The sequence below is a fragment of the Rhincodon typus genome, chromosome 17, assembly GCF_021869965.1.
Source record: "Rhincodon typus isolate 14 chromosome 17, sRhiTyp1.1, whole genome shotgun sequence".
NCBI lineage: Eukaryota > Metazoa > Chordata > Chondrichthyes > Orectolobiformes > Rhincodontidae > Rhincodon > Rhincodon typus.
The window spans coordinates 25,728,335-25,746,410 of NC_063348.1; the positions used below are offsets into that span (position 1 = coordinate 25,728,335).

The 18,076-nt window shown below is 39.6% G+C and overlaps 1 protein-coding gene across 1 annotated transcript in view; it reads left to right on the top strand.

The window, feature by feature from the left end:
- LOC109914917 (ecotropic viral integration site 5 ortholog-like) overlaps positions 1–18,076 on the top strand; it is a 136,176-nt gene that overhangs the window by 49,741 nt on the left and 68,359 nt on the right. The window contains exons 8-10 of the mRNA XM_020514527.2: positions 219–267; positions 1,720–1,840; positions 8,346–8,440. Coding sequence (XP_020370116.2) covers positions 219–267; positions 1,720–1,840; positions 8,346–8,440 — 265 coding nt within the window. The remainder of the gene's footprint in view (positions 1–218; positions 268–1,719; positions 1,841–8,345; positions 8,441–18,076) is intronic.

An 18,076-nucleotide genomic window follows, 5' to 3' on the forward strand; every position in this document is an offset into this window, starting at 1 on the left:
CTGGGCACTTAGGATGGGCAATCAATACTGCAGCGACACCCACATCCCATGACAGAAAAAAAGGAAAAAAAAGTTTGTAGATGATCGTGCTTATACAGAAGTACTTGTCCAATAATGTCCGAATGTAAAATCCACAAACTACAAGAAGTTGGAGATTTTCTTTAACTAATGTTTGAAGTTGTTTTATCTCTAATTGTAATTGAATTTTCTTCATACAGACAACAAGCATTGTTTCATGTACTCGCCGCTTATTCTGTTTACAACACGGTAAGAAAACTAAGTTGTGTTTAATTCCTAAGGTATAATGACACAGTAGTAAATATTATTTAAAGCCCCAATAGCAAGTGTCAACTTGCAGTTTTAAGCCATTCGTGTTGGAAATTTTCAGATTTCAATCTTGAAGATTTCATCTTGTAACCAAATGTATGAATTCCATATTAAGTTTAAAAAATGATAAATTCCAATTACAAACAGAAATCTTAAACTTACACAAAGTCAATAACGTAAGTATAAGGGAAAATCTGGCCAATTTTGTTTGGATAAATAGAGCAAAAGGAGATTGATAATTTTAAGTAGAAAGATTAGCAACCAGTATAAGATAGCAAGAATTGGGATGAAAGGCAAGTGAGATGTGGTGTGAATTAGGATATGAGCAGCAGCATTTTGAATAAGTAGTGGAGAATGAGAGATCAGCAAAAAGAACATTGAAATAACAATTTGGGTATGGATCAGGCATGGATCAGAGATTAAGTGGCAGATGAGCTAAGGCAGGGACTGAAATGGGCAAGTTGAAAGTTGATGGTCTTTTTTTAGACATTGTGGGATTGGAAACTCGGCTAACGTCAAACAGTACACCCCAGTTTCTGAGTGCAGCTTGAAACAATAGCCAGGATACAGAATGGAATCAGTGGCAAGTTGTGCAATGGTGGAAGATATCAGCTTTAGTCCTTCCAGGATTTAACTTAAGGAAAATTCATCTCATCTAAAATTGAATATCAAATGAGCAGCAGTCAATAAAGTGGTCAGGAGGGGCAATGGGGAAATAGACTAGAGTATTGCCAGCTTACATGTGGAAGCTAAACCCATCATTGTGGATTACGCTGCCAAAAGGCTACCTGTAAATGAGGAAGAAAAGTAAACCGAAGTAACAATACATCTTAACAAGTTTCACAAGAATGTCATTGATACAGGTTTGACACCAAGACACAGAAGGAGATAGTAGGGCTAGTACCCAAAAGTTTGTTCAAAAAGGTATGTTTAATGAGGATCTTAGAGGAGGACAATAAAAGTTAAATAAAGGAGCAGTTCAGGAACAGAATTTCAGAACTCAGGATTAAGGCAACTGAAACTGTTTGCCATCAGTGGAATGCTGACCGAGACAAACACCTGTTTGGAGAGTTAGACACTTTTTTTCCAGAATAGGCATGAAATTAGATCATGACAAATAATAACATGATTAAAATGTTAAATCTGTTATTCATTTTATTCCAGGAATACACAATATGCAATATTAATTAAACAGCTAAATGTTTCTCCTCATTTATTAAATAATTTATTAACTATTCATTTTTTGATATGATTGCATTTCTTTTCTATCTACAATATAATTTATTTCTAATATCTATCTTATTCACTTTATAGTGCATTTGTTTGTTTCAGAAACATCAGATACAGTATGATAGCTTATGAATAAGAAATTAATAATGCTTCTCTTCACAGGAGGTGAGCTACTGTCAAGGAATGAGCCAAATTGCAGCAATTTTACTGATGTATTTGAATGAAGAAGATGCATTCTGGGCACTATCTCAATTACTGACTGACCAGAAACATGCAATGCATGGTAAGCACTTTAGCAGTCTGACGGAATGATGAGTATTAAATGCAGTTTTAATTTCTTGACCAAGTATGACATTTTGGAAACCCATATTGTACATGTTTGCCTGTCATACACATTATTGAAAATTTTACAAGTTTTAAGCATGGAACATTAGTATTATGCTTTTTTTTTGTTTTATGGGAATGTGTTAGTTCAAGTCCAATATTGACTTAATCACTTAACCATGTTAAATGGTTGACATTTCACTGCAGTGCTGAGATAGAGCTGCATTGTTGGGGAGCCATTGGTTAAACAGGATGTAAGACTGATAAAACTAATAACTCCCCACTTCAGGGCGTACTTTACCAGTGGTGAAGACTACACACACCACGTAGCCTAGCTGCGAACTTGGTTGAGAGATTCCTTCTGTTTGGCCAGGCTATACCCCAAGCTGGGACCTGCCTTACTGGCCCCAGTGAGGTGACCTCACTTACTTTGAACCCTGACCTCAAGCAATGCTCCTGGTCAGAGTTTAACTGCAGTCCCAGCAGTGGCCACTACTTCCAAATAACACTGCAATGATTGGAGAGTTCCTGGCCATCTGATGGATTGGCAACGGTTTGAGGTGGGACATCCTTTATCATGTGGTCAGAAGCCACCACTTCAGGAAAACCTTTTCCTGACAACCATGAAATTTGGTCATTGCTTCCGGGGTCTGCAGATGCAGGATCACCACCTACTTTGTAGCCAGTGGGCAGGGCTATCTCTTCCATATAAAAGTTAGCCCATGATAAAAGTAAAATACCAAAATTGAAAAACAAAACCAAAAATGTCACGAAATACTGAGAATAAGTATAGAAACAACAAGCAACAAGGATAAAACAATGTTTTTTTTAACTAAAAGCAAATTACTGCCGATGCTGGAAATCTGAAGTGATCACAAAAACTGCTGGAGAAACTCAGCAGGTCTGGCAGCATTTGTGGAGAGGAAAAAAACAAAATTATCATTTCAAGTCCAATATGATTTTTTTTCAGAAACATTTATGTTTCTCTTACTTGTGCTCCTCATATAAAATGCTTCAATGATGCTATAAAAACACATCCTAATTATTTCCTGATCTCACTGGTTCATTTTGAGCAAGGTCAATTTAAAAAAAAGTAAATAATTTTTCAGTCAGTGTGGTATATTTTGAGGAATTAAACAGCAGGGTGAATACACTTTTCAAAGTTTTATTTCAATTTCCCAAACATACTGCCAACATGATCATTTTTTTTATTCTTCAATAAGTATTTTTTGGCAGAAAGGTAAAGTAGGAAACATGACCACTATTCACATCAGAAGTGGCTATTCTCCGATTAACTTTGCGTCACCAGAGCACTTAATCATTTAATCTTCTGAAAAAATAGCTATTGAGAATTCACAGAAGAGATCTATATTTGGAAAATATTTAAAAAGATAATAGTTCTGTCTAATAGACACATACTACGTTGGTCATATATAGGTTGTACCACTATGTCTGAGTGCTAATAACATAATACTATTTTTGGGAGAAAAATGCCAAATTGTAAAAGGTGTCAATCTTGGCTGAGAAAAGATAGGTATGCAGCAGGAACTCAATGTTAAATCATATAGTATAAAGTGTTTTATTAAAAGTGGAACAGTTAAATTTATCCGAGATCATTGCTAAAATGTTCCCAGCTGAAATCACCAGAAACTTGGCAATTCCCATACATCTTGATGTACGAATTAGATTCCCCATAATCTGTTATCCCTAAGTACTGAGAATACATTTGAATAGAATGGATAAAGATCTAATCTGAATGCTAAACTTATTTCCGGGTGACCCATCTTGTAAGTATTATAAAAAAAACTTGTGAATGAATCCCCAGAGTAATTTCCATTCAGTAATAGCATTACTTTGTTTCCAGCTTCAGAGAAGTTTGGAACAAGAATACTCTTTAATACCTTTTTCTTCTCCTGAAAGACAGTGTATGTTATACCTCACTGGAGTAGTGTGCTGGTAATCAAACCCCCCTATTCTTGGAGTCATCACAAAAATTAAAAGTTTCAAAAAGTACTTAGAATTTCTCAATTTACCTATCTTTTAGACCCAGGTTGAGCGAAAGCATGGGCCAAGTTTCTGTATTTAACAAGAATTACAACTTATTATAAATAAATAGATTCTAATCATAGACAAACAATTATGAACTGTCAACATTTTACTGTTCCAATTAAAATTGTAACCCACTTATAGACTCCCCCTGTACACACACATGCAGATAAACACAAAAAAATGGGTGTTATGGGTCGAGGGAAACACTGGAAAGGCAGTTCAATTCCATGTCCCCAAATTTGCTGAGTTAATCCTTCTGGCTTTTGAGGATACTGTTCCTTGACCTTCTTTCTCCAGGTAGTGTCACTTGTTTTCAGGAGACATAGAGTGACTGATTCATAATATGAAGGGCTCTGACTTTATTAATAAAAGTCACAGCTTACCACAGCTCATGGTCAAAAGTAAACTGGCTATCTTCAAGCTTGAATTTTTGTTACTTCAGAGCAGAGGTCTAATGACTTTTGACTTGAACATTCACACCACAATTTCTGAGCAAGCAGGAAGTCTTTGCAGTTGTTAACTGGTCATTGATAACTATTTCAAAGACCAATCAGCTTCTTGTTGCCTGCCAAATCTCCACACACACACACAGCCCCATGGCTCCAGCCTGTCTGCAACTAGAGCTACCCCCACTACTTGCACAAATAGCTACGTAAACCACACTTATAGAGTGATGCAGCATGGAAACAGACCATTGTGTCCAACTGGTCCATGCTAACCAAGTTTGCCAAACTAAACTCGCCCCATTTGCCTGCATTTGGCCCATATCCCTCTAAATTTTTCCTTTTCATGATTATGAAGGATCTTGTGGCATAGTGGTGTAGTCCTTGCCTCTGGGCCAGAAGGTCCAGATTTGAGTTCCATCTGCCTCGATGTGTCATAACATATAGCGAACAGGTTGATTCAAAATACCTCAGGAGTTTGTGATTTGGTGGTAATGTCCCTACTTCTTGGCCAGAACCTCTGGTTTCAAGTCCCGGTGTGCCACAATATACCTGAACAAGTTGTTTAAAAATACATACGTTTGGCTGAGTTGGTTAAGTGTCTGCATGGTAAACAGGAAATCACAAGTTCAGATCTCTGCAAAGCCTTTCTCCATTCTTTCAAAATATAAATAGACGATTATCAAAAGGAATCTTGTAATGTGCTGATAGTTGCCCTACCTCTGGGCCAAAAGGCAGGGGTTCAATATCCAGTAGCTATGGGAAATGAGCCATAACATGTCTGAACAAGCAACTTGTACGTAAGAGTAGAAAAGGAGGATTGGCGCAGCACTCTACTCCAACCATTGGTTGGTGGTTACGATGTGTGTGAGATGACTTGTTTTTAAAAGTGCAGTGATCCTTCAACAATCCTTGGCTTTTAAATCAGTCTTTTTCCCATTTCAATCTACAATCAAAAACAGAAAAATAAAAAGCTACGGTCTTTACAAGTAATCCAATTTTACTATAACATTTCTTACATCATTATGCAGCGTCTTTATCTATCACTGGTAAAGGGTTCCGAGCTCTTTCTCTGCTTTCTAATTGGTTAGATGCAACTGATTTTAGTTCACAATCCAAATTTCAATTATATTTCCATTTTTATAACAACCAGAACGGTTATTCACCTATGTTTCTCAGAGATCACAAGCCAACCAGTGTCATAGGCTTGAAGCCCACTCCATTTTTGTTGCCAGGCCTCACTAATATAGAACGAGCAAACCATCAATGATAAATAAATACTTGAAGGAAAATTGCAAACTCTTATGGGGTAATGAGGTTAGAATCTCTCAATTCCTCATTTAGCTGAGTTAGCAGAAATTTCATATCTTATTTGAGAGCGGGTGGCGATGTAAGGCAGGCAATCTTTTGGGGAGGACCATTGATTTGACCACATTACCGCAATGAACAGAGCACATATTCTGCTAAATAGAAGATCAAAATTACACGTTGTCTTAAATAACTTCAATTAAATTTTAAATGTCTGCCTGTTTGTCCCCTGATTCAGAGTCTGCTCAGGCATCACATTTTGCATCTTTGTCAGTTTGTGTGAATTTGTTTGAGTGCTTTTTTCTGCAATTGAATTCTGCCACTGGGGAAACTTTGAGATTACATTGACACTTCATTTTATTATGGACACTTATCAACTAAAAGACACTTTGTTGCCGGACTTCTGAATATCCGATTTGTCTTTACATTTCTGATTGACAAGTGGAACAATTTAGTAAGTAAAAGTTTCTTGTGTTTGGGTTTCAGTAAGCACTATAAGATAGTGGAAATTACTGGATCAGAGGTCCAAAATTGGGGCCCTTGGCTCACAGTTGGCTAGCAAGCCAAAATTTTGCAGTCCTGTGCTCCAACTAGGTCATGACTGCCATGGAACTCCAACTGAGTACGAACAGCCGCAAAGTTTTTTTTTAACAGTAGTAATGCCTAACAGGCTGACCCTTGTGACAAACACAAAACTTTGGAAAAACTCACCAGGTCTGGCAGCACCTATCTCTTCCCAGATGCTGCCAGACCTGCTGAGCTCCTCAAATAGTTTCTCTATTTGTTTTAGATTTCCAGCATGTGCAGTATTTTATTTTGATGGATCCTTGAGATCTGATTCCAGTCCTGAAAAAAGCTACTAAAAACTTTCTACTCCAATATTACAGCCTAAACATCATCTCCGCCCCTTCACATGAAGCTTTTAACTGGTCACACTCCCCTGAATTTACCCCATAGCCCTGCAGTTCTTATTTGCCTCTTTAGATTCAAATCCTTTTGAAACACATGATTAAATATGCTATCACAATATTTTTAGTCCATTCTGGGTTGTAACCATTCCTGCATAGATATTATGCACCCTATGTCCTCTTTAACTCTTTTGTCCAGTATTTTGAGTCTGTGTCCTCTGGTGTTTGACCTTCTTACCAATAGGAACAGTTAATTCCTATATAAACTTGGGCACAATATTCCAGGTGAAGCCAAACCATTGTTTAAGAAAGATTGGCAATAATCATAATTACTCAGTTAATAGGAGTGGTACTGAAACAATTAAATAACTTTTCTTTGCCCCAAATGCCAGGTGCAGTCTTTGATAAGAACTCCATCATCCATCCCAACCTGTGTCCAGCACAATCTTGACATTCTTTGCATTATAAATATTTATTTTTCCAAGTTACACTTTATTTTTAAAAGCATTTAATTCAAATATTTAACTTGAAGCCTTAATATTTTAGTCCCTCTCATTTTCTGAATGATTGTTGTAAGTGAATATGATTTTGTTTTTGAAAATGTATTGTCAAAATACATGCCACATAGAATTTCTTGTAAGAGTGAGCTTACAATGCATTACTGTTAGACAATAAGGTCTCTTGCAACCAGTGATTACATTTGCTGTAAAGAAAGTAAAACTCAAAATGAGGCTGCTGTTGTCCAGTCATACTGGCTCATTGTGTTATATATTTCCTTTCTATGCATTCAAATGTTACTGTTTCTGTTCAAGCAAAAGAATCAGGTTCCCCTCCCTATTTACCCTCCCCCATCTTAAAAGAAACTTCAGTGATAATTCAATGATTTACTGATACAGATTTACACATCTCTACCCTCCCCCGCCCCAATTTTCAATGCGAGGTATGCTGTTCAATCTAAATATTGCTTTTGAAGCACATTTTACACATGCTTGAACACTCTTATGTAGGTAACTTGTACTTTTCATTCAGAATTTTAAATTTGTCGTTTTCTGTTCAATATCTAATAGAAATTTTGACTGCCCAAATTTGTTATATTTGTTGTCATTTGGCAAATTGGTATTCATTTTGTTATCCCAATGTTCCATTGCTCAAATATTCCACATCAATGTATAACAACGTATGGGCAAGCAGTAGAGATTGAACTTGTTGCAACTAATTATTTGTTCCTTTTGCCACAATAGCAGAATGAAAAGTAACTTAAAACTCCTTAAGTTTCGTTTACATTTTGAGAAACTTTCCTGGTTCTGAGCTCAGTTTTAAAGCTTAGGGTCACCATTTTTGCACTACGATTATGTGTTGAACGTCAAATATATTGTGACAAAAGTAGTTTGTTTCAGACAATATGCCCAAACCACGAGGCCTTACGCCTGCCGAAAATAGGCCCTTGGGATCTCAACTAAATGATGTAGATGAGCTGTTGATACCAGTTGCACCTGAATAGGCAGCTCACACATTTCAGATAATCGATTTTGGACAATTGTCCCAGCAACCTTGAAGTAAGGATAAGGGGACAATAGGAAAGTTGGATGAGATGGTGTTTAAGACTGGCCAGGGGATAATTGAGTCTGTAAGACAAGTGAAACAAGGCCCAATTTCCACACCACCATCTGCAGACTTGTTTCACTATACTTCCAGCCTTGATGAAGTTATGTTTCCTCCATAAATTCATTAAATAAGTTGATTATTTTATTTTCAGGGTTTTTTATTCCTGGATTTCCAAAGCTTCAACGGTTCCAGACACACCATGATCAGATTTTAAGTAAACTCATGCCAAAGCTCAAGAAGCATATGGTAAGATGTTCTGTTTTCTTTACAGTTTAATGAGGCCCATATCATTTTCTTTATTGTGTTTGTTATTCTTTTATTATTTCTGTTGTTACTCATGATGGTGCCAAAAACTGTAGGAGCAATAATTAAATGCCCTATCTACTCACCATCGCCATACGTCTAGCAGTATTACAACTGAGGTGCCAAAAATTTGGCGAGCATCTGAACACCTCCTCTACCAGTTTCCCTGGCTCTTTGTTTGAGGATCAAATTAAATTAATTACATTAACATAAATGAGACAACAGAGAGAAAAGAGATACTCAGTATTGTATGTCAGTAAAAGATTGAGGAATCAGATATGGGGCACCCTATAGGTGATAAGTTTAATAACAGTTGATGGAAAATGAAGAGAACAGTAGAATGCTGGAGAAGAAGGCTGGAAAAACATAGATAGTCACACGGATAACCTTAATTTTAGAGACCAAGGACCAAATCTTAACTCCCAAGATATGTATGGTTGGGTATCACGCCAAAGATTGAAACAGTAGCACTGGAGAGGATGCAGACGAGATTTACTAGGATGTTAGCTGGATTGGAGAGTTTGAATTAAGAGAGATTTGGCCCGCTTGGGTTGTTTTCCGAGGAGGAGAGGAGATTGAGAAGCAATAAAATTGAGTGGCATAGATAGGGTAGACCCAAAGAAGCTTTTTCCAATAGTGGATGGATCAATGACTGGGGAGATAAATTTAAAATAAGGAGCAGAAGGTTTAGAGGAGATGTGAGGAAAAATGTTCTCACCCAGAGGGTAGTGAAAATCTGGAATTCACTGCCTGTTAGGATGGTGGAGGCAGAAACCCTCACATTTAGTAAGGATTTAGATGTGCACTTGTGTTGCCAAAGCATACGAAGCCATGGGCCAAGTACTAGAAAATGGGATTATAATAGTTAGATGATTGTTTTTGACCGGTGCAGATACAATGGGCTGAAAGGCCTTTTTCTTGCTGTAGATTGCTATAACTCAATGGCTATGTCAAGGACCTGGAATTTCTCTTCCTGAGGCAGGTACGCAAACTTGGGAAATCATCTGGCTCTACTCAGCCACCTCAGGAAAAAGTGCCCCAAATGGCAGGATCCTCAGAGAAGTGGAAGCAAGTGTGGGATAAACTGGGTCTGCCCCCTTGGACACAATTTAAAGGCAACTACAGGATTGCCAAGTGCTGAGATGGTCTGGTTAAAAGGCCCTTTTCAGTTCTCATTAATTTTGTCGCACTTGCTTTGCTAATCATTAGGCCCTCGAAACTTCATCCCCACCCTCTCCACATTCCCATATTTTGCAAGCCATGCCCATGTCCGCACCCATAGTCTATCATAACTCCTATGCCAATGTTCTGTCAGCTAATGCCAACCTATAAGACTACAAGAAATAGAAACAGGTGTAGACTGTTCAGCCCTTTGAGCCTGCTCCGCCATTCGTTAGGTCATGGCTGATCCCACGCTCCTCACTTCCACTTTCCATTCTTTCCCCATAACCGTTATTCCCCAAATGATCAACAATCTATCTGTCTCAGACTTAAACATACACAAGGATTCTGCCCCCAAGCTGTCTGTCTATCTCCAAAGGCACTCAACCCTTTGAGAGAATAAATTTCTCCTCATTTCATTCTCAAATTGGTGTCCCTTAATTCTGAAACTATGCCCTCTGGTCTCAGACTCTCCCATGAGGAGAAACGTCCTCTCAACATTTATCCTGTCAAGCCCTTTAAGAATCTATATTTATGTGTCTCAATGAAATCACCTCTCATTCTTCTAAACGCAAATGAGCAGATTCCAAACCTTTTAATCTTTCCTCATAAGACAATTCCTTCATACTTGTGATAACAGTGTGGAGCTGGAGGAACACAGCAGGACAGGCAGCATCAGAGGAGCAGGAAAGTTGACGTTTCAGGTTGGGACCCTTCTTCAGAAATGGGGGAGGGGGAAGGGAGCTCCGAAATAAATGGAGAGAGGAGGGGTGGGGCTGGGGAAGGTAGGTGGGATGGTGATAGGTGAAGGTAGGCAGTGGTGGGGATATTTGCTGCGGAAGAGGGACTGTTCCACGTATCCTATGAAGAGGCAGTCGTAGCTTGGGCCCATACAGGTTCCCATGGCCACCCCCTTAGTCTGTAGGAAGTGGGAGGAGTTGATCATCCTATGGAACCTTCTCTGAACTGCCTCCAATGAAATGATATCTTTTCTGAAATAAAGGGACGGAAACTGCTTATAGTGCTCTAAACACTTCGTACAGTTGTAAGACTTGTCTATTCTTATACTCCAATTTCATGAGCCTTTCTGATTACCTGCATTCCCTGTTTCGGTGTTTGGTGCACAAGTATCTCTAAGTCCCTTTGTGTTGCAGTTTTCTGCAGCTTTTTTCCATTTAAATAATACTATTCATTTGTTCTCCTTTCCAAAATGAACAACTTCACATTTTCCCACATTATACTCCATTTGCCAACTTTTTGCCTTCTTATTTATCAATATCTCTCTGTAAACTGTTTGATATCCTTCTTGCAACCTGCCTTTCCACCTATTTTTGTACCGTCTATGTTTAGCTACCGTACAGTGGCTTCCTTCTATGTCATTAATATATATCGTGAACAGTTGCAGTCCCAGCACTAATCCCTGTGGAACCCTACTGGTCATAGGTTGCCAAGCTGAAAAAGAACCCCTTTTCCCCACTTGCTGTTCCCTGCCCGTTAGCCAATTCTCTACCTATTGTCAATGCACTACTCTAACATTGTAGGCTCTTATCTTATAACTTAACCTTTTTTGAGGTACCTTGTTGAATGCCTTCTGGAAATCCAAATACAACGTGTCTACTGTTGAGACTTCCTCAAAAAACTCAAATAAATGAGTCAGATATGATTTCCTTTTCATCAAGCTATGCTGACTCTGCTTGATTAGATTATGATTTTTCACATGTTCTGCTGTTACTTCCTTAATAATTGATTCAAATGCTTCTCCAACAATAGATGTTAGACAAGTGGACCTGTGGTTACCTGCTTTTTACCTCCTTTTTTGAATAGGGTGTCACATTAGCAGTTTTCCCAATCTTCTGGTTTTTCTCCAGAATCCAGGGATGTTTGGAAAATTACAACAAATGCATCCAGTAACTCTGTAGCTACCCTTTTTTAGGATCCTAGGGTGAAAACCATCAGGGCTGCTTTTATCCCAAAGAACTTGTCTAATAATAATTCTCTAGATGATGATAGTACTTAATTCTTCCCCCATATTATTCAGTATTAATGGGATGTTCAATGTATCTTCCACTGTAAAGATTGATGCAAAATATCTGTTTAGCTCCTCTGCCACTTACTTGTTCCCCCCAACTGTCTCCCCAAATTCATTTTCAAAGGGGCCTATGTTCACTTTGACCCCTGTTTCCTGTTGTATTTATAGAAGCTCTTATTGTCAGTTTTAATATTTCTGGCTAGTTTGCCCTTGTAGTTTATTTTCTCTGTCTTTATTATCTTTTTAATGTCCTTTGCTGAATTCTAGATTTATCCCAGTGTTTGGGGATATCAGTGAATTTGGCCTCCTTTTATGCTTTTACTTTCAATTTAATCTCTCCTTAAACTTCATTGATTAGCTATGGTTAGTTTATCCATCTCTTTGAATGTTCCCATATTAATGGGACGTATTTTTGGCAAGAGTCATGACTTCTCTCCTGAAATGTCTGCCGCTGTTTGCTTACTGTCATTCCTGCTAATCTATCCACTCAGTTAACTTTAGCTGTTTCTTTTCTCACTTCAATGTAATTCCATCTATTTAAGTTAAACATCGTTGTTTCCAACTAGGTTTCTCACTCTTGAACTGATTATTAACTTCTTTCATGTTATGATCACTATGTCCTAGGGGATCTTTTACTCTAAAGTCATTTATTGAGCCTGCCTTATTACCCATTACCAGATCCAAGGTAGCTTGTTCCCTGGTTGGCTCCATGACACATCGCTCTAGGAAACTATCCCAATGTACTCTATGAATTTATTATCATAGTACCTTTTCCAATTTGATTAACCCAATCAACATGAAGATTAAAGTCACCCATAATTAGTGCTCTATTCTTCTTACATTCTCCTCCTATGTGTTGATTTATAGCCTTTCCCACATGGTGACTACTGTTTGTAGTCCGTACACTACTTCTACCAATGTCATCTTTCCCTTTCTGTTTTATACCTCCACCTAAATGGACTGTATATCATTTGAGCCTAGATTGTCTTTCACAACTGTCCTCATTTCATTGCTTACTAGCAATGCTACTGCACCACCGTATCCATCTCTCCTGACGTTCCGAAATGTCAGACATCCCCGAATGTTAAGTTTCCAGTTTTGATCTCTTTGTAAACAATTTTTCCGTAATGTCTATAACATAATATCTATTTCCCACTATTTGTGCCATGAATTTGTCTACCTTATTGCAAAAGCTGTGGGCATTAAGATACAAAGCCTTTAAGTTTGTTCTATTATCAAATTTCCCTATGTTTTTATAGTTCCTTGTTGCAGTATGACATAGAACAGTACAGCACAATACAGGCCCTTCGGCCCACGATGTTGTGCCGAACTTTTACTCTAAACCTAAGGTCTATCTAACCTCCACCCTAACCTGTAATCCGACCTTCTGTTTTACCTTTGAAATTCTAATTTTCCATGCAACTGAACCCATGACTCACCACTATCCAATTTAAAGCCCTATCTACAACCCTAGTTATGCTTATGTTAGTATTTGCCAGGACTTTGTTCCCAGCATGTTTCAGTTGGAGCCTATCCCATTAGAACAGGGGTGACACGGTGGCTCAGTGGTTAGCACTGCTGCCTCAACAGCACCAGGGACCCAGGTTCGATTTCAGCCACAGGTGACTGTCTGTGTGGGGTTTGTACATTCTCCCCATGCCTGTGAGGGATTCCTCCGGATGCTCTGGTTTCCTCCCACAGTCCAGAGATTTGCAGGTTAAGCTGATTGGCCATGCTGAATTGCCCAAAGATGTGCAGGCTAGGTGGATGAGCCATTGGAATTGCAAGGTGACAGGGATAGAATAGTGGGTTGGGTCTGGGTGGGATGCAGTTGAGAGGGTTCGTGTGAACTGAGTGGCCTGTTGCCTTGGTGTGCGATTCTATTTAGAGTAGCTCCCTCATTCCCCTGTACTGGTGCCAATGTCCCATGATTTAAAATCCATTTCTCCCACACCAATCTTTTGAGCCATGCATTTACCTTTTTAGTCTTGTTGACCCCGTAGCAATTAGTTTATGACACAGCTATAATCCAGAGATTATTACCTTTTTCGGTTCTGCTTTTTAATTTAGCCACGAGCTGCATATATTCCCTTAGTAGAACTTCTTTCCTTTTTCTACCTATATTGTTGGTACCAACCTGGACCACAACAACCGGATCTTCACCCTCCCACTCTAAGTTCCTCTGCAGCCCAAATGAGAGATCCTGAACCTGAGCACCAAGCAGACAACACACCCTTTGGGACTCTCGGTCCTGGCCACAGAGAACAATATCTGTTCCTCTGAATATACTATCCCCAATTAGAATTACACGCCATTTTTTCTCCCCACTCTTGAATGGCACCATTATGCTACGGTTAGTTTGCTTATCCTCCCTGCAACCATCACTTTTGTCCGCAGAAGGAGTAAGAATTTCAAGCCTGTTTTTGAAGATCAAGGGCTGGGGCTCCTCCAGCACTACCTCCTGGATCTCTCTACCTTCCTCACTCATAGTCATACCTTCCATGCCCTGACCACAGACCAAATTTGAGGTAGTTAATCTAAAGGCTGTGACTGCCTCCTGAAACATTGCATCGAAGTAACTCTCCTCCTCCCTGATATGTCACATTTTGAAGCTCAGACTCCAAGTCATAAACTGAACTGGAGTTCCTCAAACAACTGATATTTGATACAAATATTGTCACAATTAACCAAAATGGAGTCCACCAATGCCCACATCATGCAGGTACAACAAATCGCCTGGCCCTGCATCTCTATTTTGTTTACTTAGCTTTCTGTTTTTACATTTCCTACTGGTCTTTTAGACATAATCTGTAAAATAGTTTTCCTATTTGCCTTCAATCTGACAGTAATTTATGATACAAATTAGCACCTATTAACAACTAATTTTTTTTTGGTTTTTCTATGAATGTCACTGTTTGCTTTGTACTGGTCTCTCAATCCCAAGCTTCAATTTATCCTCTTAAAAGAACCAAAAACGCAAAAAGTACCTTTTTCCTTAATTCCTATGCTGCTCTAAAATCCCAAAAATATATACTCACTCAGGCTGTGCCTCACTCTGGACATGATCTCTCCTTGCTGACTATCCAAAGCTTACGGATCTGCTTCCCCCATCAACCATGATTTGGCCTTGTATCTCCATGGCAATTCACCCAATATCCACCAAGGGCAGACCTCAGGAGCCAGGCTGACATGAAACAAGATAATGTTAAGACCGTAACAAATAGGAACAAGAGTAGGTCGTTCAGCTCCTCAAGCTGCTCCACCATTCAATAGTATCATAGCTATTCAAAATATCTATTGCTGACTTCATTGTATAAAAACACCCTCAGTCATGAAAACCCATTCCATACACAATCTCCTCAAATGCTTAACCTGTTATGAAAACAAATATTTGTATTCATAATCTTACATCAAAGACAGCAAATTGTTTTCCAAACTCTTGGAATTGTCAATCAAGCTATGAACTTGCAAGTCCCCTCAATCTGGTAATGAAAAGTTTTTGGAGGCACCAGAGCAGTAATAAATATTACAATGAAAACATTTGAGGTTGTGTCAGCAAACATCTGTTAAAACTTTAAAACTTTCTTTTAAATTTTTAGTGGGGAGTAAGCTGTTTTCTCATTTGACAGTTTAAAAACCTCAGCAGCCCTTCACAAGCATTCAAGTCTACTTAAAAAAAAAAAGTCACTCACTCACTACAGGATAAGGCCCTCACACCAGTGAAATTTAAATCTGTTTGAACTCGGCCCTGACTTAGAATTGTCCTGCTGAGTGTGGGTTTTCCAATGTGAGTCACATCCTGACACTGCTCTCTTACCGGCAACAATAGGATCTGTAAGAAATGTGAATTGGATTGTGTTTCCAAATTCCCAGTTCTGTACAATCTCCAAAAATCTATGCCAAGAAATCTGGAACAGGGACAAAACCGCCCATATCCTATTTTATCTGCAAGCAAGATGAGGAATGAATAGCAATCTGTGGAAAGCAGTTTGATCATTTAAACAAGGTAAGAAATCCCACCACACCAAGTTCTAGTCCAACAGGTTTGTTTGAAAACATAAGCTTTCTGAGCCTTGCTCCGTCTTCAGGTGTTAGTGATGTGGTGTCAGACACAGAATTTATAAGTAGAAGATCAAAGGGTCACACCACTGATGAGGATGTATTAAATAAACCTAAGATGCTGTTAAATCTTTAATCAGCTAGAAAGTTTTAATTGATTAATATGTATATGTAAATCCCCAAATTACTTTCAAATCACTGTGCAAAAATTGCCAAAAAGGGATGTTCTCTCCCAGTGTGGGAGCACTTCAATGGTCAAGGACATTTGACCTCAGATCTTTGGGTAAACATCCTCAAAGGCGGACTTCAGGATACACAGCAACGCAGAGTCACTGAGCAGAGGCTGACAGCCAAGTTTGACACCCATGAGGACAGCCTCAACCAAGATTGTGGGTTCATGTCGCACTACAGGTGACTCCACCTATACACTCTCTCACAGACTCTACATTCTCTCACAAGCATACAGACACACACACACACACACACTAACACGCACACACACACACACACACACACTAACACGCACACTCACTAACACGCACATACACAGACCCTCTCTTACACATACACTGTCTCTCAAGCGCACACACGTGCACACACACTCATTCTCTCTTCCGCAAACACACACGCCCACAGAGGCGCACAGACTATTTCTCACTCTCTTTCACAAACACACACACCCACTCACACACTCTTACTCACACACACTCACCCCCACTGTCCAGCCAACAGAGACACATGCACAGACACAGATGCACACTCACGTGCTGACACGCACGCTCTCTCTGTCACACTCTCTCTCACTCACACTCATACTCTCTCACTTCTCACTCTTACTCCCTCACACGCGTGCCCCGCATGCGCACATGCTAAGTACACACGCCACACACACATGCCTGCATGCGCACACACCCAACATGCGTGCACACACGCACACACTCTCCACCCACACATGCGTGCATGTGTACACTCCAGTGTGCATTTTCCACGCGCACACATGCTCTCTACACATGCACGCTCTCAGTGTACACACGTTCTCTGTGCGCTCACATGCTCTCCCCACGCCCACGCTCTGCCCACATGCGCACACGCACAGACTCACCGCACGCTCAGCACACATGCCCACGCTCTGTACACACGCCCACGCATGCTCTCCACACACCTGCACATGCCCTCCGTGCACCCCGCTCTTTCGCGCGCTCTCTCTCGTGCTCTCGCTCGCTCTCTCTCACATGTACACGTGCACGCACATGTAAATGTTTCAAGTGAATGCGTATTTACAGATACGTTCTGTGTTGTTCAAAATGCACACAATTTATAGACGGCCAGTCAATGTGTCATCTTAAACAAGGCCTCACACCTAACGTGCATTGTCTGACCTAAAATGTCACCTCTTCTTTACATTGATAAAACCTTTAGTTCTCTCAGAGCAGCCACTTGAAAGGAATTTAGGGATTTACATATACATGTTAATAAGTTAAAACGTTCTAACTGATTAAAGATTTAACAACATCTTAGGTTTGTTTAGTAAATCCTTATCAGTGGTGTGACCCTTTGATCTTTTACTTATAAATTGTGTGTCTGATACCACCTCACTAATGCCTGAAGAAGGAGCGAGGCTCCAAAAACTTGTGTTTTCAAATAAACCTGTTGGGCTATAACCTGGTGTTGTGTGGTTTCTTATCTTGTCCACGCCAGTGCAACACTGACATCTCCATATCATAGTTATTTAAATATTATAATCAGCTGCCTGCTTTCATTTCAACAGTCATTCTATTTTAACTACAGAGTGCCAAACTTCCAAATCCTCGGGAGACTTGGCAGCTGCAAGAAGATGAAAAGGGCTGAATCCACATGTTAGATCACTTACTGATTACTCGAGGTCTACAGAGAGCAAGACCATTTATTTTCTCAAGTCAAAAGGCAACCTGTTAATGCTGCCCTGCCAACCACCATTTGTTCTCCTCCTGACCACCATTAGACACTAAATGCCCCTCAAACCCAAGAAACCACTATTGAATTCCTAATACCTTCTAACTCCTGTGACTGGAAACTCCTGTGTGTTCAGGAATCACCCTTCCCTCGCCCACCACAATCGGGCTCACTCAACTCACTCCTTGCCCCCACCACTCTACTTCACCTTGATCTCTCTCTTTTCTTGCACTCCTTGAGTGCTCATGTAGGCTTTGATCATGTGAAATGTACGATATTTTTCCTGTTAATCAGTCTACCTGTCAGCATGAGTCCCACAGGAAAGAAAAGCTCCCCTACAGTTAAATTCTGCAAGATGCCAGCTGGGATCAAGTGAATTCCTTGAGTATAAGGGCAGT